The following is a 27,657-nucleotide window of genomic DNA, read 5'->3' as shown; positions in this document are numbered from 1 at the left end:
AAAATTGTAATGACAAAGGAGCTTTCAGAAACCTCTGATTTATCTTCTTATGCATGCATCTAATTTACTGTTGACTGCAGCCTTACTTATGTATGCTTGGCTTTTGCCAGATTAAGTGGCAGTGTCACTTTGATTCCTGAGAGAGAGAGAGAGAGAGAGAGAGAGAGAGAGAGAGAGAGAGAGAGAGAGAGAGAGAGAGAGAGAGTAAGTACTGCTTTTGGAAGCCTCATTTTAGGATGTGATTTGTTGGAGTGGGTGCAAAGAACAGCAACAAGATTAGAGGGGAGAAAAAGGGTACTCATACCAAGAAAAACTTCATTTTTGAAACTGTATCATATGGAAACTATGTACCTGCAAGATCTGATTGAGCTGTTTAAAGTTTTGAGCAGATTGAGTAAGCTAAATGTTGATGGCATCATTATTCTTACTCAGACAACACACATAAGGGGACAAATTTAAATAGAGGAATGATGGTTGCAGGCTAGATGTGTGGAAATTTGCTTTCAGCTAGAGGGTAGTTGATTGTTGGAACAAATTTCAATCTGGTGTTATGGAAGTGGGTAATTTGAATAAATTTATGGAAGAACTAGATAAATTATGAAAGCAGATGGACAGGTGACATGGGAAGAGGTTTTTTTTTTTTTTGGCTGACGCTAGCTTGCTTCCTTGCATAATTTTCCATTACTAATACTAATCTTTTGTAGCCTAAAAGGTTTTAAAAGTTTAAATATGCTGTTTCTAACATTCATCAAATCTAAATGTGAGTTTATTTGAGTAATGCATTACTCATAGAATTGGCATTATCTCTGATTCCATACATGCTCAGCCACAGCTATTCTTCATAGCTCTGTATAGAGAGAGGCCTATGCAATGTTATCATTGTATTGCATAAATTTTACATTCTTGATATCATGTGACATGGTTAATTTTGCTTTAAAAGAAATGAGGCATGTTTATACTGTTTGCAAAGCATCATTATCATATTTGAATATTGCCAGAATAGTATATTCAAGATTTTTTTAAAACCCTTCCCAGGTTTCAGAAGATTGCCAGACTGACCACTCCTAATCCGAGATGGATTTTGGAGAGGAATCAGCTAATCTGACACAGATCATTTGGGGCACTTTAAGAGGTCCAAGTGGAAATACCACTTGGACCTCTTAAAATAGATTCTCCTAAACACATAACCCTTTTCTATAAAAAAAAAAAAAAAAAAAGTATCAGTGAAAGAACAGAAGCAGAATTTATTTCTTTGTTTATTAATCTCATCACTGAGAGTGACATATGTTCCAATACAGGATAAATATAAGACTGTGTTTGAGTGTGCAGACATACATGTGTGAGTGTGTCATATTTATAGAAATGTGTATTCAGGACCAAAATACCTCATGAAATGGGGAAGGCACTACATCACCAAAAGACTGGATAACTATGGCCCACTGTATCAGTGGCCTTTTTGTTAATAACTATAGCCCCGTGCTCAAGTGAAAAATGCCTTCTAAACTCTTCCAGCTGTTGGCAGGATTTGAACTCAAATCGGAAACAGACAGTGAAAAGCAAAAAAAGCTACTATACCATTAAGGAGGACTAATATCAGATAAAAAATCATATTCTGTTCTGGCTATTGCAACCTTAAAAACATTGTTCATCCAAAACTGTATAGTAAAAATTCCAATTTAGCACAATAAAGTGTACATTTCCCAAGCTGGTTGCCCTCCTCTGAAAAAGAATAGATAAGTCATAATCCTGCAATGTTCTAAATTATGTGTATGTAGTATAGAATACCCTGATGACAAAAATAAATGTCATAAAGCAAAAAATAATCAGTGCTGACTATTTGTATTAAAATTCAGAGGAGCTCATTCCCATCCCCAAAAATCAGTCTGCTTTCCATGGGTCTCCCCTGCTTATTCTGAAGCCAGAAATGTTTTTGCAGCTAAATGCAAGCCATGATGACAAGCATTTACTGGTCTATAAACTATGGCCATTGGTGTATTTATAGGCAATAGTGTTCTGTTAGTCAGATATGCTAATGTAGAATTTATTAAAAACTTTTGTAACTTCTCAGTTTTATGAGTTTGTCTTTGTTGTGCCAGTCTTGTTTTTTATTATTTTTTTTTAATTTCTTACCTACTGATGAACACAGAGGCAAGATTCTGTATAAGACGGTATAAGATTCTGTCTTAGTCTAAATGCCATTTATGTATGCTTTATTCTCCTTCCATTAATTTATTCATCTTTCTGAGTATATTTCTACTGGTTCTGAACTAAGTTCAGTTCCAGCTTTACAGTCAATACTCTCTCTCTCCCATTCTTAATAATGAGAATTCAGATCAACCCAATCTTTTCAGTTATGTTTATTTTATCATAATTACATATATGTAATTTTAAGAACTTTGCCATTCAGCATTGTGTCTTATTTGTGTAGTGCTGACATACACTCAGTGATCACTGAATTGTGACTATCTACATATTACCTTGTTGAGCCACTGTTTGCATAGATAAAAGTCACTACTTGCCCAGGCATTGATCCACCAGATGTCTGAAGGGATCTGCAGCCATGCTGCCTGTAAGGCTTTTCACAGTGTCAGAATGGATGACGGTTGCATGTCCATATGCCTCACTTCCCATTCCAAAGCATCCCATGTGTGTTAAATTGGATTGAGGTCAGGTGAATTTGGAGACCAATCAAGATGGATGATATCTTCACTGTGTTCCTCAAACCACTCATGTACAATGTGGGCCCAATGACAGGGCACATTATCATCTTGCAAGATCCTGTGTCTGTCTGGGAAAAAATGCAACATGGCAGGGGTGCACATGGTCTGCCCAAAGCTGCCGGTAGACCCCACCAGTGAAATGTTCATCCATATGCACCAGGGGTCCCAGTTATTGCCAGCTAAACATACCCCACATTAAGCACCCACCACCACCTGGATAGTGAGCACCATGAACAATAGGTCCATGGACTTTTGTTGCTTGCACTATGCACAAAGGCATCCATTGACATGTTGCACCAGGTATTTGGACTCATCTAACAGCACACTTGTTTCCAGTCTTTAAATGTCAAACTAGCGTGTTGTTGACACCAAGTATTTGCCATTGATCATGGTCAGCAGTGAAGAGAGGGTGTCTCTTGGGTCGTCTGCTGTGGAGCCCATATGTCTGAGCATGTGCCATTGGCATGTTCCACCACATATTTGGACTCATCTAACAGCACACTTGTTTCCAGTCCTTCAGTGTCAAACCAAGTGATCAAATCGACAATCAGTGATCTCCCATTGAGCCCGTAAAATGTGCTGCACCATTTGCTCACCATGAACATCCACCTTGCGTAATCCTTTACAATTCTGTCAATGGGAGGTGGTTTGACCTGTTTAACACCATTCTTTGTACACCTTAACCACAGTGGGCTGTGAGTAACCGACAAGATGTGCCATTTATGATATGGAAGCACCCGACACACAAGCTCCTGCCCATCATGTCCCTTTGAAACTCCATGATATCTTTACTACGTCTCATAACTGCTACTTAAAGACTTTGACTTTCATGACAGATGCAAATTACCACTGCTCTAGTGTATGAAGCTGTTCAGCTTTTTATACTGTGAGCTATGCTGCATAGTCCATTAGAGATAGGGAGATCAAAATTCAGATCTCATCACAGCTTAGGAGTGACTTACACAAAGTGTAGGTCACTTCTAAGTCCATATGTCCCAGCAATATTAAAATGAGAAACAGCTTTTCATGAAAGTATCATGAAATGAGAAACAGCTTTCATAGTACTACTTATCAGCTATAGCTTTAAAGAATTTCTGTCTTTTTTTCTAAAGGGCAGGAATTCTTGGTTTTGACAAATACTAGGGAGTTTAAATAAGATTGTAATATAAGACAATGATTATTATAGTTTAATACTATCAACAGAAATAGAGGAGTTTTTGTCAATTTTGTCTGGCTGATTTTAATTAGTAATAGACAAAATCAACAGCAATAGAGCCTTCCTCAATCCATACTAGATCAAAAGCTGTCATTGCTTTTAACAATTCTAATAATGCAGAGATCGAATGTTATTAGTCATGTGATATTGCAAACAAATAACCCCATGCACCAAGCAGATGTCTTTGGATCAACCATTTCATTCTCCACATTAACAAAGGCTTCGTATTTTGGTGATAGAAACATTTGTATTTTATTGGTAATAATTGGCAATTAAAATGTAATGCTAATTGAAAGTAGTTTTACATTTAAATTTAATAAAATAATAAATGTTGCAAAATTTATTATTTTAGTTTTTGGAATAAATGACTTAAGAGAGTAAAGAATTAAGAGAATAAAGGGGTTGAATTATATGAAAACAGAAATGAGTAAAACTTGGACAGAGGTTAAGAAAGCGTCTATGAAAAATACCACAGTATTCTTTGCTTCTATGTCTTATTGCTCTGAATCACCCTGTCAATCAGTCATGTAATATGTGATTTTATGATCTGTTATGCTCACCTGTCAATCAGTTTATTGTCTGTTACACCCATCTGTCACTCAACTAATAAGACATATAATCTGATTGGCTATTATGATACATCAAGTTAAATTTTATGTTGAAGACCTGAGTGCATTGTTTAGTCAGTTTCCATTCTAATCATATACAATCTGCAAAAGCAGACAGTTGGTAGAATGCATTTGGATTTTGTACTATTTAATTTTTCCATTCTTGAGGTTAAAAAACTGGTTTAGCTCTTTGCTTGATTGCATGGTAAGTTGTGGTTGCACTTGATTTTTCATGGAAAATTACAGTACTGTGATGATGTCAGAATGATCCATCAGTATTTTTATGGGCCGACATTCTATAACAAATTAAATTGCCAACCAGTTAGCCTACAGCAATCGTTTGTTTTTCTCAACTTGTGGATAAATCCAGTGACATATTATCCTATGGTCAAAGGAGGTCCCAAAAGGAAAAGAGACTCCACTATCATCTTTTGTAGAAAGGCACACTATGGTTGGGAATCATGATGAAGACAAATGTATAACCAATTGAATATTATCTTTATTATATGTCTGTCTATAACATAAGATCCACAGAAGAACATGCTTGAATGTCTTAATTATATTGACACATCACACATTAATTCTTTTATTATATTGACATATAATACAGAAAATTATTGTACCATATAAATATAATAAGAGCACAATAATTTTCTGTGTATGATAATCATAATTGCCTCTTCAAGGCATTAAATAATTTTTTAAAACTCTTAAGATTTCTTTGTAAGAGAGTAAATTTCTTTGTGAGGCAGTATGTTGAAGCACTGAGGGTGGGGAGGTGAATCTGTACAGTGATTTAAAATGAGAAGAAAAGCTAGATGATTAGAAATGAGTTGCTAGTTTATGTTGAACCCAGACATCGCTATGATACTCGGCTCTGACAATCATAGAAGATCAACATTGAGTTGTTGGATATCCAGTTTGGGATGAACATGTATATGAATTGAAGTCAATTATATTGTCACTGAAAGGGGACCACTCTATCTTTTTCAGGCTGAGGGATTTTGCAATGATGGTCTCAAGCATGTTGGGGAGGGGCTGTAATAATGCCAGTGATAAGCTTGCCATTTGTTGTTTTCTTAGGATCTCTTATACTTGGTTTTTCTTACATTTTTCGAGGACAGTTTTTGTCGTATTTTTTGTCACATTTTTCAAGTGTTTATATATGTAACTTGTTTAATTATTTTCAGAATAGGATTCAATTTTAAGAATTTTAAAATCCTCCTATAAATAAAAAAACAAAAAAAAATATTAGAAAAGGAGAGAGAAAAAAAAAGAGCAAAAATTTTTTGATTTTACTAAATTTGTTTGATTTGGATTTATTTCCTCATTATAACTCAAAGACCAAGGTGAAAATGCATATAGTGCTGTTGCCTCAAAAACTTTATATCCAACTAAATATACATTGGAATGAAGGGTATGTATCAAGACCTGCAAAAAAAAAAAAAAAAAAAAAAACCAGATCCAAAGACAGAAACATACCGAACACTCTCCATAAGCTGTTTTGGACCTAATTAAGGTCCTCTTTAAGATTTATGCAAAACAGAAACACTAAATGAGCAGATATTATTATTATTATTATTAGTCATAAGGTCCAGAACAGCCATATGAAGAGTGGCACACGTTTCTGTGTTTTTTGGTCAATAGTCAGCAATTCAGACTCTGATTTATTTGGTGTTCCTGTCTTCAGATAAACTTGTTATAACTCATGAAACTTGTAAAAATTCTTAATAACAGATACATCTTATCTAAGAACCATGTAAGTGATTCAGACTATAACTTGCTATAAGCTTTTGACATTTTGAGCAGTTTACATTTTGAAAGGCTGGTGTTTTGAATCTGAAAGGATTAACATGCAAAATTTTTAAAATTTTGCATGTTAATCCTTTCAGCATTTTGAAATACTGTTTTTCAGTAATTTGAATGCTAGCCTTTTGACCTATCAGTATTTTGAATGCTGGACTTTATTTGGAACTTATTTGGCATATTGATTTTCAGTATTTTGATTGTCAAATTACTGACAATCAAAATTGTCTGTAATTTCATGTTTAACATATATGCACTGTATATATATGTAGAAATAAAATACAACATACACATGTGGGTGTACTCTAATTTTTATGTGCACTGTGATCTAAATTAAATTTAAACTATTCAAAGTTTGACTTATTCAAGTGTGGAGAAGAACTGTATAGGCAATATTTGTTGTGTAGCACATCATGGACTATGCAAAAGTGATTTCAGAAATTAAACAAATAAAAAAAAAAAATATATATATATATATATTTTTTTTTATGCAGCTCCAGATAGCATTTATTTTTATATTTATTTATGAATCATATTCCACCAGATATCAGGTGGAATATGATTTGTTAAATAGAAAAAAAAAAAGAATATCTGCTGAGGTTATGTTGTTCAATGCAATATCACTGTTAATCAGCAATAATTTGAAACCTACTGTCAACAAGATGAATAATTAAGTTCAGCATGTCTGAACTGATATCTCCCCACTGTGATGGGAAATGCTGACCTTTAGATCTGCAAGTGTATTTAAGAATATAATGATCATTGATCAGAATGGACTGGGGCACACCAGGATACTATTCCAGTTTTTCATATACACACTTGATTATTAAAAATAAGATATTTTATTAATGTTGTTAATAAAATTTTATTAGTATTAAATATTGTAAAATTTCCATTTTCTACCCCAGATCACAATAAACAATATTCTTCAGATACCCCATAACCAAATGTTACATTGGTTGAATTCAGGACTAAGCAGGCCATTTGAATGAGAAGCTTCTACTAAATATTTTGTTATTTGAAGGAAAAATAAAAAAACTGTAACCAGTACCACAGTACTGGCTACAGTTTGTTTAATGGGAGCTGCAATCTGGGAGGAACTTAATCTTGCATGAAGATGATTTTCCCAATCAGGAATTTCTCAATGACTACAGTTTGAAACCAAAGTGGTGGTGCTTATCATTACAAAATATAACTGAGAGACTGTTGAAAAATGTTTTTCCACAAAATTACAGACCAGTAACAAACCTTGCAGTAAAGCCATACAATACTGTCAGTAAAAGAGTGCAAAGATGTCTCCTGGATAGCCAAAGGATTTTCAGGACCCCATACTCGACAGTAGAATTCTTGTGTACCCATTTTAGGGAAAATGAGCCTATTTATTTTCACTTAAATTCTCATAAAATGTTACCCGGAAATTCACAATCTAACAACACACAGTTTAACTATGTAACTCCTTCCACGTAGTCCCTACCAAATAATCCCAAGTTGTGTAACTGCTTACTTAAGTTGTTCTGTTAATAGCATGAGGCATAGGTAAATTGAAATGGCAAAAAGTAAAACTTTAAGCCCTTCAACTTGCATAGAGTAAAACCTGTCTTTAAAGTCTAAAGTAATTACAGATAATTCTCAGATGTTTCATGGTCCTTCTTCTACTATGAAACATCTGAGAATTCTTTGCAATGTCTTTAGAAATTAAAGGTAGATTTTGTTCTTCATAGTTTAAGTGTATAAATTTTCACTTTTCTCAAACTGGTTACTTCTTCACTTGTGCTTGAATGTTTACTTTGAACTTATTTTGAGCTTATTAAACTTAATTTGAGTCACTCTATATCTCTAAATTCTTTCAAATTCATATTTCAAAATGAGTATAAAATAAGCAAGCTTACCCAATTGCAATGATAATGTTTCTCTTTTTTATTATAAGGACAATCTTGGGAGCAGCCTTGGTCATGGCCTGGTTCCACAGTTACATAAAAGGTATCAGTCACCTGATTCTGCTGTTCATGTATGCTACAGAAAATTAACAGTTAATTAGCTAAATTAGCTGAAAATTAAAAATTAACATAATACTCACTAATAATACTCACTAATATTAACATAGATACTCATAATATTTATGTATTTACATTAGCATAGGTATTAGCTGTTTCCACTATAATATAAATTGTGTAATAGCATGCTAAATCATAAACATTACTGAATATTATAATTATGCTAATTCTTAATTTACTTAAGGTTCCTATGTAATATGATTAAGAATCTATATCAGATCAACAATAATTAGCTTTTTATTTTAAATACATATTTAGGCTTAAAAAATAATTTCATTTTTCATTTGTTTACCGATGAATTCAGTTCAATTAGCATAATACTGAAAACAAACCAGTCACCTTTCCCATTGAATTGGTAATTCTTTAATAATTTTTTTTGCTAGTTTTCTATAAATTTATTATAACCGAGTTTTATATGCTGGAATCATATGTATAATCATATTTTAAATCATCCACAGTTTTACATGAATTATAGAAAAAAAAAGTATTTTTTAATAATAAGTTATCAAAACAAGGTTTGTTAACTTTTTGGTATTACCAAACCAAAATGGCCATTACATTAATTTTCAGAAATAAGCTACCAAAAGGAGATTCTTCTATTATACATGGATAATCTTACCACTCTGACAGTTTTAACACTTACTGATATCCCTAAAGAATCTGGGAGGCAGAGACTCCCTATCTCTGTAGGCTTCCATTAGTACAGGGAAGAATGTAAAGTCTTTTGTCTTTCCTGGCTCACTTTATTTATATATTTGTTTTATAGCTATTTATGAATTACATAAATGAATTTATGTAATTCATAAATGTAGTTTATGAATTTCATAAATGATATAATTGTTAGTTGTCTATTAGATTCACTTGTGCTTTATCAGCCTAAATAAATTTAAGGCTGACTGGACAGGAATTTTTTTTTTTTTTTTTTTTTTTTGGCTGATGCTGCATAGGCATGCTTTCTTGCATCATATGCCTCCATTACTACTACTGCTATTTTCAAGAATAATTTTTAAGCAGGTTCTCTAAGATATTATCCAGAGAATTTCTGGAGTTTACAGGATATAATGCATCTGCTATGCTTATTTAAGTTGCTTGGTAGCATGATAGCACTGTCATGCAAATATTTTCTTTAAGTATGTTGCCCCACTACAAAATATTAAGAAGTTGTGATATTCAAGAATACTGTCAGGTGGAGCAAGTAGCTGTGTTGATCCTTGGCCTTTCCAAAAATTCAGGGAATTATTACTAATGTATTCCCAAACTGCAATTGCATAATGACCTGATGTCCCATCATATTGAAAACCAATCTTTTAAAATAGCAAGTTCTTCAAATGCAACATGAACTACTCATAGTTTTACAGTCAAATTGTCATATTACCATGCTGATTTGCTCAGTGAGCTAGTTTACTCAGTAGCTCAAGAAATAAAGATCAATCAGTTCTTTACTTCCTGATATCATCATTATATGCAGTAAAAGATGCCCCACTTTTTCCCAAAGTAAAGAGTTCACTTTAAATTGAGAAACAATGTTTGCAATAAAAATCTGTGGTGTTTGCCACACACTGTGAGGAGACTAAATTAAAATGTTTAAGCTTTAAATGAATTTAGGCTTTAAATGGTCTAAATGCTGGTATCATCCTTATTCTTTCTTGGGTGACACATACAAAGGGACATAAATTGGAAAAGGATGGTTGCTTGGTAGATGTGTGGAAATTGACCTTCAGCCTGAGAGTAATTGATTGTTGGAATATACTTTCACCTAGTGTTGTGGAAGTGAATAGTTTGACTAGCTTTAAAAGAGGAGACAAATTACTGGAAGGAATAAATAAACAAAGCAAATAATTTTTTTCTTTTTTTAATGGTTGATGCTGTATAAATTTATATTTAAATCAGTAAAAAAATGTATATAAGGAATTTAAATTTATATTTATTTCCTTGCATAATTTATCCAATACTAATACGACATAATGTTTCAGAATATTTTCTTATTCCTTGACCACATATAATACTAGGAACACAATTCAGCCACAGTTATAACTAGTAGGAAAGGATATACTACAATTTATACTATGATTATAAAGGGGTGCAATGCTAAACCACATTTTACTATAAATAATAAAATAGTTACATTACATCCCCTTTATAATTGTAATATTCATAAAAATGGGATTACATCGCTATATACTTTTATTATGTATTTATTATTAATTGTTCATTATTTTTATCTGCATGTGTATACTTTGTTGCTACAAGTTTTTTCACCCTGTTTCTTTCCAGAGAGTACTTTTTTTCCCTTTTACAAGTAAAGTGTTTCATATATTTGCTAGTAAACCAATGTATATATTTTGTTCAGTTTCTTTACCAGAACACAGAACTTTGGAGGAGGGGGGAAAAATTAATGGACACTATACATAAGAATAGAATAATAATAATACAGGATAGTTGTAAAGTAATTTAACATAGAAATATGTAAATATTTTGATGTAAATATATTAATCTACTTGCAATAAACCGAAGAGTAATGATCAATGAAAAATTATCAACAAGTAATAAAATTATGAATAGTGGAAGAAAGCTGATCTTAGGACACATTCATTATCTCCAATTGGATTGCCTCTTTGTGCAACATCTTTTGAATAGTGTTTGTAGATGCAGCCTTTTAGATAACTCCGCAATCAGTAACCAACAAAGTTAAAATATGAACTGCAAGGTGACCACTTTGTTTCAAAAGGTCTACCAATGTTCCTTTCAACAAAGCATTTTCTTATGACTTGTTTTGACTTGTTTTCTTATGACTTGTTTCCCTTCTGTATACTCATTCCAACAGCGCTACATCCTTCTTAAAATGAGGCCTCCAGATCTGTATACAGTACTGAAGATGTGACCTGACCATTGCCTTATACAAGGGGATAATCACCTCCTTATCCCTGCTAGAAACATTCCTATATATCATTGACAAAGACACCATGAACTAGTCTTGCAGACTATCTGCACTGCTCAGAAAACTTCATATCTGCCTGCACAATTACCTCCAGGTCTTTTTCACTCTCTACTACTGTCAGTGTTACATTACATTACATTACGTTACTCTGAGGTTACTGCTTCCCATATGCAATACTTTACATTTGTCAATATTAAACTTCAGTTGCCACCTCTCAGCCCATCTACTCAACTTTTCTAGATTCTGTTGAAGCAGCATATTGTCATTAGGATCATCAACAACCCTGCCGACCTTTGTATCATCTGCAAACTTGGACATTAAGCCTGATATACCATCATCAATATCATTAACGAATACAGAAAATTACAATGGACCAAACACTGACCCTGGGGGACTCCACTAATAACATTAGTCCACAAAGAGTAGTGTCCATTGATTACCACACAACCATCCCTTTATCCATAGCCTGTCGACATCAGTGCAGTATCGAGTCAGTTTCGTGTGACATAAGCACTGGGAGATCAAAATTGAGAGTAGGAGTGTGTTATAGGCCTAATGACTCTGATGAGTATAATAAGAAACTGTACAGGGAAATAGAGTGGGCCAGTAAATCCGAGAGTCTTATAATGGAGGATTTTAATTTCCCAGATATTGACTGGAATTTGTGGGTTGGTCACTCACACTAGCAAGGCTTTATTGGATGATTGTTTTCAATATCAGCATGTTCGGGAGGCAACTAGAGGTAGTAATACTCTTCATCTGATTATCAGTAGTGATTCTTCATGCATTAAGAAACTGCAGATAAAGGAACCACTAGGTGGCAGTGATCACAGTGTGCCGAAGTAGGATTTACTCAAAGAGATAACTACCATCAGGGAAGGGTTTTTGCTTTCGTAAAGGCGACTACGATGGTCTGAGGCAGTATTTAAATTCTATATGGTGGGACCAAATGATGATGTTACCAACAGAAAATTCAAAATGGGCAGCATTCAAAGAACTTATCTTAGAAGCTACTAGGCTTTACATACCAACTAAGAAATATTGTTCAAGGTTTAGGCCTAAATGGATGTCAGATGAACTGATGAGACATATGACAGAGAAGAAAAATGCATGGGATACATATAAATTAATGGGTGACATGGAAGCTTATGATAGATATTAGCTGGTCTGTAACCAAGTCACAAGGAGATTAGGCAGGCAAAGGCAGATTATGAGAAACCTTTGGCAAAGGATGCAAAGAAAAACAGCAAAGAGTTCTTTACCTATGTACACTATAGAAGGAAAGGGATGAATCAGATTGGTCCACTGGATATTGATGGTTCAACTGTTGATGAACCTGCTCAGGTGGCTAACAAACTAAATGAGTATTTAGCATCTACATTCACATATGAGGAGTTATTTAGGGAGGGGAATTCCAGAGGTGAATTGAACTCTGACAGTGAGCTAGATGATTTTGTAATAACTGAGAGGAAACTGGAGGAGAAATTGTTGAAGATAAACATAAAAAAGGCACCTGGGGTGGATGAGATCTATCCGGTTATATTAAAGGAGACAGCAAAGGAAGTAAGCAAACCCTTAGTCATAATTATGAGAGCTTCTTTGGACTCAGGGAAGGTACTCTTAGACTGGAGATGTGCAAATGTGACCCCAATCCACAAAGGGAGACACATGTAATTACAGACCTGTTTGTTTAACTTCTATTCCAGGAAAATTAATGGAGGCACTGGTAAAAGAAGCACTGCAGGATCATCTAGACAAGACCTCAGTTATAGCTCGGATACAGCATGGTTTTGTTAAGGGAAAGTCTTGCCTGGCCAATTTGGTTGGATACTATAATGTGGTCACAAAGGAACTAGATGCAGCGAATAACTTTGATATCATATATTTGGATCTTAGAAAGGATTTTGATACTGTTGTACATGGCAGACTGCTGAACAGATTGGAGCAGTGTGGCATTGGAGGCAAATTGCTGCTATGGATAAAGGGATGGTTGAGTGGGAAAAGACAGAGAGTGGTCATCAATGGTCACTGCTCATCATGGACTAATGTTATTAGTGGAGTCCCTCAGGGTTCAGTGTTGGGTCCATTGTTATTTTCTGTATTTATAAATGATATTCATGATGGTATATCAAGCTTAATGTCCATGTTTGCAGATGATATGAATGTTGGCAGGGTTGTTAAGGACACTAATGACAGTACACTGCTGCAACAACATCTAGAAAAGTTGAGCAGATGGGCTGAGAGGTGGCAAATGAAGTTTAACATTGACAAATGTAAAGTACAATATATGGGAAGCAGTAACCCCAGAGTAATGTATCAACTCTGTGGTACTACACTGACAGTGGTAGAGAATGAAAAGGACCTGGGGGTAATTGTGCAAGCAGATATGAAGTTTTCTGAGCAGTGCAGACAGTCTGCAAGAGTAACTTTGTCGTGTCTTGTCAATGATATGCAGGAATTTTTCTAGCAGGGATAAGAAGGTGATTATCCCCTTGTATAAGGCAATGGTCAGGCCACACCTTGAGTACTGTATACAGGTCTGGCAGCCTCATTTTAAGAAGGATGTAGAGCTGTTCTAATGAGTGCAGAGAAGGGCAACAAGATTAGTGAATGGAACAAAGGGTTGCTCTTACGAAGAAAGGTTTAAGTTTTTCAAATTACGGGGTCTGGAGACTAGGCACCTGCGAGGTGATCTGATTTGAGGTGTATAAAGCCTTGAATGGTTTGAGCATGCTCAATGCTGATGGGATTCTTCCTCTTGCTCAGAATAATCACCTGAGAGGGCATAAATTCAAATTGAGGAAAGACAGATGTAGGATAGATGTGTGGAAATTTGCCTTTAGCCAGCGGGTAGTAGGTTGGTGGAAGAGACATCCATCCCTTGTTGTGGAAGTTGATAGCCTAAATAAATTTAAGGCTGGACTGGACAGGTATTTCGAACAAACGGAGGGGTGAAATGGGAGAGTTTTTGTTTTTTTTTTTGGCTTATGCTGCATAAGCTTGCTTTCTTGCATCATGTGCCTCTACTAATGCTAATAGCAGCAATTTGCCTCCAATGCCACAGTGCTCCAATTTGTGCAGCAGTCTTCCATGTGCAACAGTATCATAAGCCTTTTTAAGATCCAAATATATGATATCAAAATTATTCTTTGCATCCAGTTCCTTTGTGACTACATCATAGAATCCAATCAAATTGGTCAGACAAGACTTCCCCCTTAACAAATCCATCTTGTGTCTGCGCTATAACTGAAATCTTCTCTAGATGATCCTGCAATGCTTCTTTAACCAGTGCCTCCATTAATTTCCCTGGAACAGAAGTTAAACTAACAGGTCTGTAATTACCTGTGTCTCCCTTTGTGGATTGGGGTCACATTTGCACATCTCCAGTCCTTGGGTACGTCCCCTGAGTCCAAGGAAGCTCTCATAATTATGGCTAAGGATTTGCTTACTTTCTTTGCTGCCTCCTTTAATATAACTGATAGATTCCATCCACCCCAGGTGCCTTTCTTATGTTTATCATCAACAATTTCTCCTCCACTTTACTTTCAGTTTTTTACAAGATTATCTAGCTTACTGCCAGAGTTTAATACACCTCTGGCATTCCCCTTCCTGAATAACTTCTCATGTGTGAATGTAGATGCAAAATATTGATTTAGTTTGTTAGCTACCTGATGAAGATCGTCAACAGTTGAATCATCAATATCAAATGGACCAATCTAATTCATCCCCTTCCTTCTAGAGTTTACATAAGTAAATAACTCTTTGTTGTTTTTCTTTGCATCCTTTGCCAAAGATTTCTCATAATCTGCCTTTGCCTGCCTAACCTCCTTTGTGACTTGGCTATTAATCTCAGTTAATAATCTAAGGTTAATAATCTCAGTCTGCCCAATTCCTAGCTTGTGCAGTGATAATATCTTGATTTACCTTTTCAGAATAATCTACGTGTCATTCATGTTTTAAGACTTGTTATAATCACTAAGAACCAGTCAGAATCCTCTCTCTCACAGTATGCTTTAAAATGTTAAATTATGTCTGTACTAAATATTACAGGTATGTTATTTCATCATATTATAGCATAATTCATTAATATTTAGCAAACAACTTTATATTATCTACAGAAATAGCAACCAAAATTTAACTGAATCAGAATTTGATAATTCTTTCATACCAGGTTTGGTATATGTAACAATTATGATATGTAGTAACTTTAACATCAGCTTAATTGATAGTAAAAGAAAGTTATAAAGATTAGTATATTTTAAAAATAAATTATAACTGTAATAAAAATATGTGCCTACATTTATTAGACAGAAAAATGTTCTGTATGGAATCTATTTTATAAGGTACTGCAAGATATAACTCTTACCATGCGTGTTCTCGAACTGCCAAAAAATTATTTCCTTTAAAAATTCTTGTGCAGTTGTCAGTTGTACAGTGAAAGTGTTCCTTATATATAAATTCACAATCACGTTTGCAAAGTTCTGTGGAACCACATCTGTTAACAATTAAAAAATAAAATTACTTTTGATAAAACAAATATAAAAAACAGTCATGGATTTATAACTTACAAAGAGATTTGAATATATCTTATCTGAAGAGCAAAAATAAAGCAAAATTATCAGATTCATATGGTTTTTATTATGATTGAGAAACAAATCACAACATTTTCATCATCTATTTCCATTGCTATTTCATTATTTATGAGAGAGGACTTTTGTCTCACCTTATATATATATATAAGCTAAAATAGGATATTTGCCAGCAGCATGGTTACTTTTTAACTCTTTATTTAATTTTGGATTAATTGGATTATATATATATATATATATATATTCCGTTAACATAGTACTAGCTGTACAGAATAATGAACCTTTCTCACATCCATTGATGCAGCATCTTAAGAATCAACTTGGGGATTTTTCAAAAGGGCAAAAATACAAGTTAACTATCTGTTGGATTTCTAGACATTTTGGAATTTCAAGAAATGGTCATGCAAATTTGGATGCAAAAATACAGATCATGCTATGCATGATAACTTTCAGTTTGTATCTTATGCAGATTATAGAGATGATGTCTTTCATGCCAAGTACACTTCCATTTAGGTACAACTTTGAGGGGATCGAGTGTGTAATAAATACCACTAAAATAAAAAAAAATCTGTGTTTACAGAATTCCAGTTTATGGATGAATATGTGAGAAGTTATACTGACAAGACTGTGTATTGGCCATACCTTTCATATGTACAAACACAACTGCTCCTGGGTAGGATCCTCCACTCTGTTCTGTTCATTAGGTACAACTTAGAGTTAGGCACATTCTGATTGAGTGTCCATTGTTTGCTAAATCTTAGTGACAAAGCAAACTTAGGTGAACTCTCTATGTATCTTAAATGTCTTAGAATAATAGATGCTCTTTGTCAATTTAACCTTAATTAGCTAAAATGGATATAGAAATGACAGACACATGTCAGCCTTAGTTGCCCCATGTGAAATTTTCATAAACAATAACAACAGCACCCAATTGATTTCAATTCTGATTGTACTGAGTTTGGGTAGTGAATGCCACTACCAGACCTAAGCCTAGATCTGGCTAGTGGTATGCAGTATATATAAAAGGCAATATAATTCTCAGTTTGAGAAGTGTTTTTCATTTAGAGTAGTACAATACTAAGGCAATGCATGGCAAAATGCCTCCACAATATGAGATCAGTGCACTAAGTAGCAAACCCAATTTGTTCACAGCTATGTACTTTTTTTTTATTGGACTAGATGGTCCCAGCCAATCCTTGGCAAAAACCTGCCATATATTTACAATATACAGATTTACAGAATCATACGGGGAATGAGGTATTTCCCTTCTTTCTTTTTTTTGTTAGTTGGGTAGTCAGCCAACTTCTGGTAATTCTACCATGTATATTGTGCTGATGTTGTACCGATAAAGACCAATCAGTGAAGTAGTGCACATGTCCCATTCTGTAACGTTGGATAATGTTTGTTGCATTAAGTGACTGACCTAGGAGGTTGCAGAGTGTGCATCGACTCGGTTTCCATTCCTGCTCTATGAAGTCAGGCGAGAACTACTCTTGCATTCAGTTTAAGTGCATTATGGTGCATCATCCACCCTGATATGATCATCAGAATCAGCAAGATCCCACCCTACTATTTCCAACAACAAGGTTAATAATAAGTACAAGTCAGAGTAAGATGTGTTTAGGGCTAAAGCCTCAAGCTGCGAGCAAATTTAGACTATGTATATATTAATTGCAGTAGCATCATTCTGTTTATTCATAAATGGCTGTGTATTAATGATGCTATTGCACTTAATATATACATAGTACAAGTCAGCATTATGTGTATGAACCAGCACTTATTCTTGTCACAAAGACAGCACTTGACTGCTAGTAGTACAGTAACTTATTTTTTCCTAACCTGTTTAGTTCCTTTTGTACAATGACTTTTTATAGTTTTTATAGCTTGTGTCTTTTGTCCTGAACTTAATTATATCTACTTTACTCACTGCACCATCTCACATATTGTGGATATATCTCATCACTGGATTTCTCAGATCTTCACAGCCTTCCTGCATAGCAATGAGACCCCAATCAGAGACAAAACATGAATATGGTTAGTGGCATAAATAAAAAGCAGTATACTCCATTGGGGCAATCCTTTTTATTTATAGTGCTACAATGCTAAGGCAACTTGTGGTGAACCAGTTTGCTCACAGCTATATACAGAAATAGGCTATGCTTGATATGTACAATGATAAAGATAAATAAAAATAAATTTTCTGTTTATACTCCAGAACAACCACATGGTCAGAGGAATTCACAAGATCGAAAGAATACAAGAAACAGCATTGTATTTAGCAGTCACGGGCTTGAACTCCAGTCACTCAAAGCATGTGTACTTATGTACCCTCACACGGTTATGGCGGCTTTTGCATGTTATTAATATTAAAAATGTTGCTATATAATTGGATTTGTGTAGTGTCATTTCTTCGTGTAAAGTTTTTTTTTTTTTAAATAAACATTTTGATTTACAAAATTTTGAAAAACCAGCAAAACAAAAAAACTTAAAAAAATGAAAAATGTACGTATAATTCTCCAAATAAAATATCCCTTGCAATGAAAAGCCATTAAAATAAAATTTAACAAACCTTGTAAGATACTTCTTCCACAAATCTTCAGATTTACTCTTCATCAGATCAGTAGTAAGGTCCATGATATGAGGTTTCTCATCATTTACTGATCCAATTTCATGTGGCATGTAACCAAGATTTAAATTCATTGCTGGTGGATTTGCAAAATTTACTCCTGTTAACATTGAAGCAAATCGAGCAAATGGCTGTGGCAAACTATCAGCAATAGATGGATTAGTGGTATCAGGAAATATTGCACCTTCTGCACTAGAAGCAGCATCACACATTACTCCTCCCCCAAAGGACTGTCCATTTGGCCTTTCAATTATGTGAGTACCACCAAGATGAGGTACTACCGAAAATGGGTTCATTCCTGAACTTGGACTTGAAGATGAATCTCCGGATGACAGCTAGGACAGAAATACAATAATGAGATTATGCTGTGTATATAAAGATGCAATATGATAATTGCTATTATTGATCAGAATCTAGGCATAGGACTAATTTTACAATGAAAAGTAGGACTATTGGCAAATACTAATATATTGTCTTCACTAAAAGTTCACAAGAAGCTAGCAACTATTCACTCTAAAATTATTAAAAAAGCAGTCACATTTTACTTCATATTAAATATAATTTTCACCTGTTCTGTAAGGGCAGTTGTTGCTATTCCTGATGACTCTGACAGAGATTTCATCATACTTTGGGCTAGTTTAAATTTGCGATATGCTAATTCATTTTCTCTACGCTCATGTTTTCTCTTGTGAGAATATAACTGTCCACTTGAATGCAAAACATATGTGCAACCTATAAAAGAAATGTTATATGTCAGTGTTTTTCATAGCTACATATGATGCAACAATTGTTAGTTTTTAAGCCTTTTGGAAAAATTGAAATAATGCGATTTAATTAAATATTTAGGGAACCAGCAAGTTAGTCAAATCATATTTCTAAAACTATACATATATTATTCAGATAGAATCTATAAGTATATATTATTTAAATTTTAGAGCTAATAAGAAGAAACCAATCCAGGTGAAACCAATGCTGTATTAATCACACATTCTAAAAATGTTCCTTAACCTCAATATAAGATATATTGAATTTAACAAACTTCTTTTAAAAACTAATTAGTTTTAAAACAGTAAAATTAAATTATGATCTGATTTTGTTGGTGTCAGATGTAATATCTTTTGATGTTAGCTAGGTGGGTCTAAAGAGGGCTTAATTGATGCTTTGAACATATGTAATGATATGATTTTGTTATGTATCGTTTATTTAGCTTTATTTAATATAAGATTTCATTTCAAAATGTAGTCTCATTTCTTCTGACATGCTTATGTGTTTCAAGTTAGTTTCTGTCATGTATAAATATATAAAAATGTTAATTTTTTTTTATGCATTACACATCTAGCAGGTTTGGTAACAGAAGCTTTCCTCAGTTCATTAGTGATAAATTTGTATAACATGAGATGATAAGAATTATCCATAATTCAATTTTTTTTTTGTTATTAAAACATACACTGAGTGATCACTGAATTATGACCACCTACCTAATACTTCGTAGGTCCTCCTTTTGCCCTCAGTACAACAGCTATCCGACATGGCATTGATTCAACAAGATCTCATGAGCATTCGGGAGGTATGGCCAACCAAGCTGTGTTTAATGTGGTCAGCAATACAAGTATGGAGGTGACTGGTGTATTCAGACGCCTGATATGCCTTTCCATAGTGTCCCACACATGCTCTATGGGATTGATATCGGTGGAGTTCAGAGGCCAATCGATATGCTGGAAGTCAGAACTGTGTTCCTCAAACCATTCCTGCACAAGTGCCCGATGGCTCGGCGCATTGTCATCTTGGAAGACACCATTGCCATTCGGGAAAAAGTGTAACATAGCAGGGTGTACACAGTCAGCAAGCAGCTGACGATAGCGGAGACCACTGTTCCATTGTTCCACATGGACCAGGGATCCAAGTTCCTGACAGTGAAACATGCCCCACACCATACAACCACCTCCACCGGCCTGCACTTTTGATACCATGCATGATGGATAAAGAGCCTCATGTTGTTTATGCCAAATCCATACACGACCATCCACGGTATGAAGTAAATAATGTGACTCATCCGACCAGCATACCTTCTTCTAGCCTTCTAATGTCTAACTTGCATGCTCTCTGCGCCAGGCGAGTCTTTTACGCCGATGAACCTACCATAGGGATCGTCTGCTGGTATAGCCCATACATGCAACACATGTTTACGCCAGATATTGTTCCGGGTTGGTCCATGTTATATATTTGCCGACCGGGCTAGCTGAGTGGGTAAAGTACCTGCCCGGCAACCCAAAAGTCGCGGGTTCGATTCCCGCCTCGGGCTTGGATCAAAGTACTGCAAAAACCTTGGGAGGTGCAATATGGCCACAGAAGCCGATGCGCCAACAACTACCAAATCAAAAAAAAAAAAAAAAAAAAAAAACCATGTTATATTGGATAGTCAACTCTTCAACAGTGCTGTGCCTGTTTGAGTTGTCAGACCCGGTGCTCACCTCTAACATCAACCTTTCGCTGACCTTTGCAGATTTTCCGTTGGGTCATTGTTTGACCATTTTGACACCAGTCCTGGTACACTTTAACTACAGTAGCTCTTGAACACCCCACCAGTTCAGCCATTTGGGAAATCGAGGCACCAGCTTGTCGAGCACCCACAATCTGTCCTTTATCAAAGTCCGATAAATCCTTCCTTTTACCCAATTACGCTTGGAATTTTATTACCTACTGAACCACTGACACCTTATCTATGCTACGTAGGTCGACTAACTTCGCACTCTCGTACCTCACGTGGTCAACGGGTCGCATTCAGTTTTCATAGGGGTGGTCATAATTCAGTAATCACTCAGTGTATGGTGTGTATTATTACCATTTAGGAATACATCGGATAATATATTCCTCTTGTATGGTATATCATTTGAATATATCAATGATATAATATACAGGCATACGTTAGCTGATCAAAAAAGTTTGGAATTCTGCTCCTTATCCTGAACCACTGGCAGAATCAATTTTGCACAGATTATAATGATTATTGCTGCATTCGTTTATTTAAGTGATCATATAAACTTTTAAACTAATGCTCTCCAGACAAAGTCCATGTGCACTTAACTCTTTATCATAACTAATTAAAATATACACATTTATCACTAGAATTTATCTACACTGTAAATAAATTTTTTTCTCTGATATTTATAAGGTTCTGTATATGATATTTACTATAAGAGATCTGGCCAGCCATTTAATTATCCCCAGTTCAATTTCAATATGTATTTATATTATACCGGAGGGATTACTACCCCAGCCACAAGTCCTACTAGCTAATTTATTTCATATACAGTTCTAATAATATAAATCACACTGCTAATAACAAAAAAACTGCTGAAAATATTTCTACTATTATATAAACACTTGCAGTCTGCCAGTTATATGATAAAAAACAAATATACAATATTATTTATATTATATACATAATTATATCTTACACATCATTGATGTCTGAATCAACAAATCAGAATTAATTGTCTGTACCTAAAAACCTTACCTACAAATTTACAGAACTCGTAGAAATAGTCTATTTGTTTAAATAACTCATCTCAATTTTGTTACATTATGCCCTCATCATTTGCCTCCAAATTAAATCTTAAATCACAATATAATGGGTGACTTACAATTACATAGGTATTTGACTTGATATCACCACAAGGATATTTATCATTATTGATCAAGTTAAATCTTTTACTTGACCATCATTAGATAAATCAATTAAAAAACACCAAGGTTTCCCTTTATATTTATAATGACTACATTGGATGCAACCCCTTTTCATCTCTTTCTTCACAGGAACAAGCTCGTCTGTTCTGCCAAAATTCATAGACTATTCATTGTTCTCTTGATTCTACCCACAGGTTGATCATCTCTATTAATACTTTCAGTTCTCTATTAATAATTTCAGTGCTCATCATCTTAGGTGCAAATTCCTTCCTCGTGGCACCCCAATATATTTTTTTCTGCTATCAATAAATCAGCTGGTATTTTTTCAGCAACTGGCACACTTCATTTTTATAATGTTCTGTTTGCCTTTATGGTGCACAAGAGAATGACTATTTGGGCTGCTATAATTGCTTTTGGAGACCACTTTATCTGATCTGTGAAGTTATGCTCAGCCATGTCTGTTAGAGTGGTTTGGTTGTTTTTTTTTTTTTTTTTAGGAGCATTAGCAACTAAGGCCATATTGCTCTGGGGATATGCAGTGGTCATTCCCTAACCTTTCCTCATCCTCCTTATTTGGTGGTCACGGGCTCGAATCCTGGTCTAATCAAGAAGCATGTGCTACGCACTGCTGCTCCTGCCCACCCGGTTACGGAGGCACCTCTGTTAGAGGAGAAATAAAGATGCATTCATAGAAAATATTCATATTTCTTTTTGATTCCCCTGTTTACTCTTATTATTCTCATTAATTTGGTGAATATTACTTCTATTTATCTATAACATATTTTATGTGTTCCAGGAACAACATTCTGTTGTTCTGAGATCACGACTACTTCTAAGTATTTAACATTAGAATGAGTATGGGATAATAATATCAATAGTGGGATGCCTCTTGTCATTCAGCTTTACTTTTAATAATATTGCTATGTACATAATACTATTGCTTTAGTCAGAAAGGAAATGTCCATCTTTCCCAGGAAGGGAACTAGTTTAGCAGCTGCAATGTGGAATTTTCCAGCCAACAAAATTCCCAAAAGAAACTGCATCCAAATTCCCTGATGAGCAGAGAAAAGCAGTCTAAACACTTGACCTTTCATCTGTATTACAGAGGCTGGGAAAAAACTTTCACATAGCTGGTGTCTTGAAATGAGCAAAGTACTCTTAACTTTGAAGTTTAACTATTTCAAAATAAGTCTGGCTAACAGAATAAGTTGCAATACACACTTTATGACTGATGGGAATTGATTGAGGCATAATACATCATTAGTGCAGACACATATAAGGCAAAACTTTAAGCCTTTCTTCGTAAGAGCAACCCTTTGTTCCATTCACTAATTTTGTTGCCCTTCTCTGTACTTGTTCCAGCATGAAATGAGGAACAGAAATGAGACCTCCAGACCTGTATACAATACTCAAGGTGTGGCCTGACCATTGCCATATACAAGGGAATAATCACCTCCTTATCCCTGCTAGAAAAATACCTGTATATCATTTGTAAGACACCATGAGCTACTCTTGCAGCCCATCTGCACTGATCAGAAAACTTCATATCTGCCTGCACAATTACTCCCAGGTCCTTTTCATTCTCTACCATTGTCAGTGTAGTACCACAGAGTTGATACGTTGCTCTGGAGTTACTGTTTCCCATATGTTGTACTTTACATTTGTCAATGTTAAACTTCATTTGCCACCTCTCAGCCCATCTGCTTAACCTTTCCAGATCCTGTTTCAGCAGCAGCATAGCATCAATAGTGCGCTTAACAACCCTGCTAACCTTTGTATCATCTGCAGACTTGGACATTAAGCTTGATATACCATCATCAATATCATTTATAAATACAGAAAACAACAATGAACCCAACACTGAACCCTGAGGGACTCTGCTAATAACATTAGTCCACGATGAGCAGTGTCCATTGATTACCACTCCCTGTCTTCACCCCCTCAACCATCCCTTTATTCATAGCAGCAATTTGCCTCCAATGCCACACTGCTCCAATTTGTGCAGCAGTCTTCCACGTGCAACAGTATCAAAAGCCTTTCTAAGATCCAAATATATAATATCAAAGTTATTCCCTGCATCCAGTTCTTTTGTGACTGCATCATAGTAACCAATCAAATTGGTCAGGAAGACTTTCCCTTCACAAAACCATGCTGTGTCCGAGCTATAACTGAAGTCTTGTCTAGATGATCCTGCAGTTCTTCTTTAATCAGTGCCTCCATTAATATTCCTGAAACGGAAGTTAAACTCACAGGTCTATAATTACTTGTGTCAGCCTTTGATCCTCCTTTGTGAATTGGGGTCACATTTGCACATCTCCAGTCTATGGGTACCTCCCCTGAGTCCAAAGAAGCTCTCATAATTATGGCTAAGGGTTTGCTTACTTCCTTTGCTGCCTCCTTTAATATAACTGGATAGATCCCATCCACCCCGGGTGCCTTTTTAAGTTTATCCTCAACAATTTTTCCTCCACTTTCCTCTCAGTTATTACAAAATCATCTAGCTCACTGCCAGAGTTTACTTCACCTCTGGAATTCCCCTTCCTGAATAACTCCTCATGTGTGAATGTAGATGCAAAATACTCGTTTAGTTTGTTAGCCACCCGAGCAGGATCCTCAACTGTTGAACCATCAATATCCAGTGGATCAATCTGATTCATCCCTTTCCTTCTAGATTTTACATAGGTAAAGAACTCTTTTCCGTTTTTCTTTTCATCCTTTGCCAAAGATTTCTCATAATCTGCCTTTGCCTGCCTAATCTCCTTTGTGACTTGGTTACAGACCAGCTTATATCTATCATAGGCTTCCATGTCACTCATTAATTTATATGTATCCCATGCATTTTTCTTCTCTGCCATATGTCTCATTAGTTCATCTGACATCCATTTAGGTCTAAACCTTGAACAAAATTTCTTAGTTGGTGTGTAAAGCCTAGTAACGTCCAAGATAAGTTCTTTGAATACTTCCCATTTTGAATTTGCTGTTGGTAACATCATCAGTTGATCCCACTGTATAGAATTTAAATACTGTCTTAGACCATTGTAGTCGCCTTTACGAAAGCAAAAACCCTTCCTTTTACCCCTGATGGTAGTTACCTCTTTGAGTAAATCCCACTTCAGCACACTGTGATCACTGCCACCGAGTGGTTCCTGTATCTGCAGATTCTTAATGCATGAAGAATCACTACTGATAATCAAATCAAGAGTATTGCTTCCTCTAGTTGCCTCAACATGCTGATGTAAAAACAATCATCCAATAAATCCACAAAAGCCTTGCTAGTGTGTGAGTGACCAATCCACAAATTCCAGTCAGTATTTGGGAAATTAAAATCCCCCATTATAAGACTCTCTGATTTACTGGCCCACTCTATTTCCCTGTACAGTTTCTTATTATGCTCATCAGAGTCATTAGGCCTATAGCACACTCCTACTCTCAATTTTGATCTCCCAGTGCTTATGTCACACCAAACTGACTCGACACTGCACTGTCCAGCGATGTCGACTGGGTTCACTTCCTTGGATTTTATGTGTTTCTTAACTAATAGCATAACTCCTCCTCCTCCCTTCCTATCCTTTCTGTACACATTGTACTCCCCAAATTCGAGTTCTGCATTCCTTATATCTGTGTGACATCACGTTTCTGATATCCCAACAATATCTGCCTTTGATATTTTCAGCAATACCTCAAATTCATCAAATTTATTTCCAAACTCCTAGCATTGGTGTATATTCAAGTATACATGCACCTGTTCCTATTCTTAGCTACCCTAACACAACCCATGTGTTTACTTGTACCGTAATGACTCCCAGCAGTCTCTGAAATACCCTGCATCTTGTTTTCCAGGCTGCTGCTCCTTCCAATAGAAGCATGCAAGAATCACTTTCACCTCTGCCAGTGGCTACTGTTATCTATTAGTCCTTCTATCCCCCCCCCAAGCTAGCAGTTTCCGACCCACCTAAAACTGCCTTGATAGCATCAGCAAATATTCTTGCACCCTTTCTATTTAAGTGTATCCCATCCCTGTAGAAGCAGTCTCTCCTGTTAACAAGTACAGATCAGGCTGAAAAAAATTCTATCCCTTGAGCCTTGCACAATCTTTCCAGGGCCGAATTGATTGACAAGGCTCTCATTGTATACTCTCTCCTATCGTGTCTGGGCAGAATTGCAGACACTTTCAAATTCAACCCTAATTCACGGCTTTTTTTCAACAGTGACTTGTACTTGTTAAGTAATTCCGCCGGTCTCCTACTCTTAATATCATTAGTGCCAACGTGTACAACTATATCACCTTTTGTATCCTTAAAAGATGATATCTGCTCTACAATGTCATCAACCTTTGCCCCTGGCAGACATAACCTGTCAAGGTGACTCTATTGTCAGGGAAACGGAGAACATGCTTTGTAAAAAGGATAAGTGGAACAGGATCACCAACAACTACTAGTTCCTGTGGGACCAGCGCATTCTGCCTTGGTGGTTGCTGCTGTGTTGCGTGATGACCAAGTGCAAGCTCTGGCATTGATATGGGCAGCTGAGAGCTTGATGGGCCCCTCAATTTAGATCCTTCGAGGGCATCCACCCTGTCCTTCAAGCTCTCATAGGGGCCCATAACAATGCTGAGTTTTCGCCTGATTTCTTTACACTCCTTACATCGTGCACACACAAAGATATTCCCCATGGCAATATCATGTCCCGTACCCGATTTATCCACAAACATCAAGCAAGCAGTGCATTTTAAAAGAATATGGCTCTAATACATTTCTAATGCATACTCCCAGGAGACCACACAAGAAAGAAAAAGATCTATGTACATACTTATGAAAAGGTTAAGGTTGCCATAAATAATATATTTATCTTAAAAGATGATTCGTGTGAAAAAACTGGTGTTAAGATTTCAAATAAATTCATTTAGGTTCTTGGAAATTCAACATATGAACTTGTAATTTTTAATTAGCAACTATTATATTTTATTAATGTTATTATTTCAGTTGTCAGGCAAATGTACTTGTAAGCAATATTGAATAGAGAAAAGATTATGCAGGGGGGATTAACTTACCAGGCCGGATACAATGAATATGATTACAAACTCGTGAAAATCGACAGTTTTCAAAAGTGCAGTGCTCATGTTTCATAAACTTCTTAAAGCCATCTTTATTAAGCTGTTCATCTTTTATATGGTATGATTTATGTTTTTCTGAAATAAACATAAAAGAAATTTTATATGAATATAATTGAAAAATTCATTCATTAATAGGAAAATTCTTCTTCAAAATGTACTATTCTAATTAATGAGATGATATAGGTTAGGAGTTCCCACTTTTAACTCCATTGAACATAGAACTATTATGGAGTGAAGTTAAGGGTGAAGTTATTAAGGGCACAACCATTAAAATATAAAATTATAATATGTTTAAGAACA

General features: G+C 35.3%; 1 protein-coding gene across 1 annotated transcript in view; it reads right to left on the bottom strand.

Annotated features, from left to right (window-relative positions):
- The window catches only part of LOC150085320 (zinc finger protein castor homolog 1-like), a 458,876-nt gene that overhangs the window by 30,387 nt on the left and 400,832 nt on the right, over positions 1-27,657 (bottom strand). Inside the window, exons 12-16 of the mRNA XM_090373996.1 lie at positions 27,295-27,432; positions 19,126-19,289; positions 18,501-18,892; positions 15,709-15,837; positions 8,240-8,363 (exon numbers count right to left, since the gene is read on the bottom strand). Coding sequence (XP_090230122.1) covers positions 8,240-8,363; positions 15,709-15,837; positions 18,501-18,892; positions 19,126-19,289; positions 27,295-27,432 — 947 coding nt within the window. The remainder of the gene's footprint in view (positions 1-8,239; positions 8,364-15,708; positions 15,838-18,500; positions 18,893-19,125; positions 19,290-27,294; positions 27,433-27,657) is intronic.

This window comes from Mastigoproctus giganteus, chromosome 5, assembly GCF_048544385.1.
Source record: "Mastigoproctus giganteus isolate SK-2022 chromosome 5, ASM4854438v1, whole genome shotgun sequence".
Lineage (NCBI taxonomy): Eukaryota > Metazoa > Arthropoda > Arachnida > Uropygi > Thelyphonidae > Mastigoproctus > Mastigoproctus giganteus.
The sequence above is the reverse complement of the archived record's forward strand: the minus strand, read 5'-3'. Positions and strand labels throughout refer to the sequence as shown.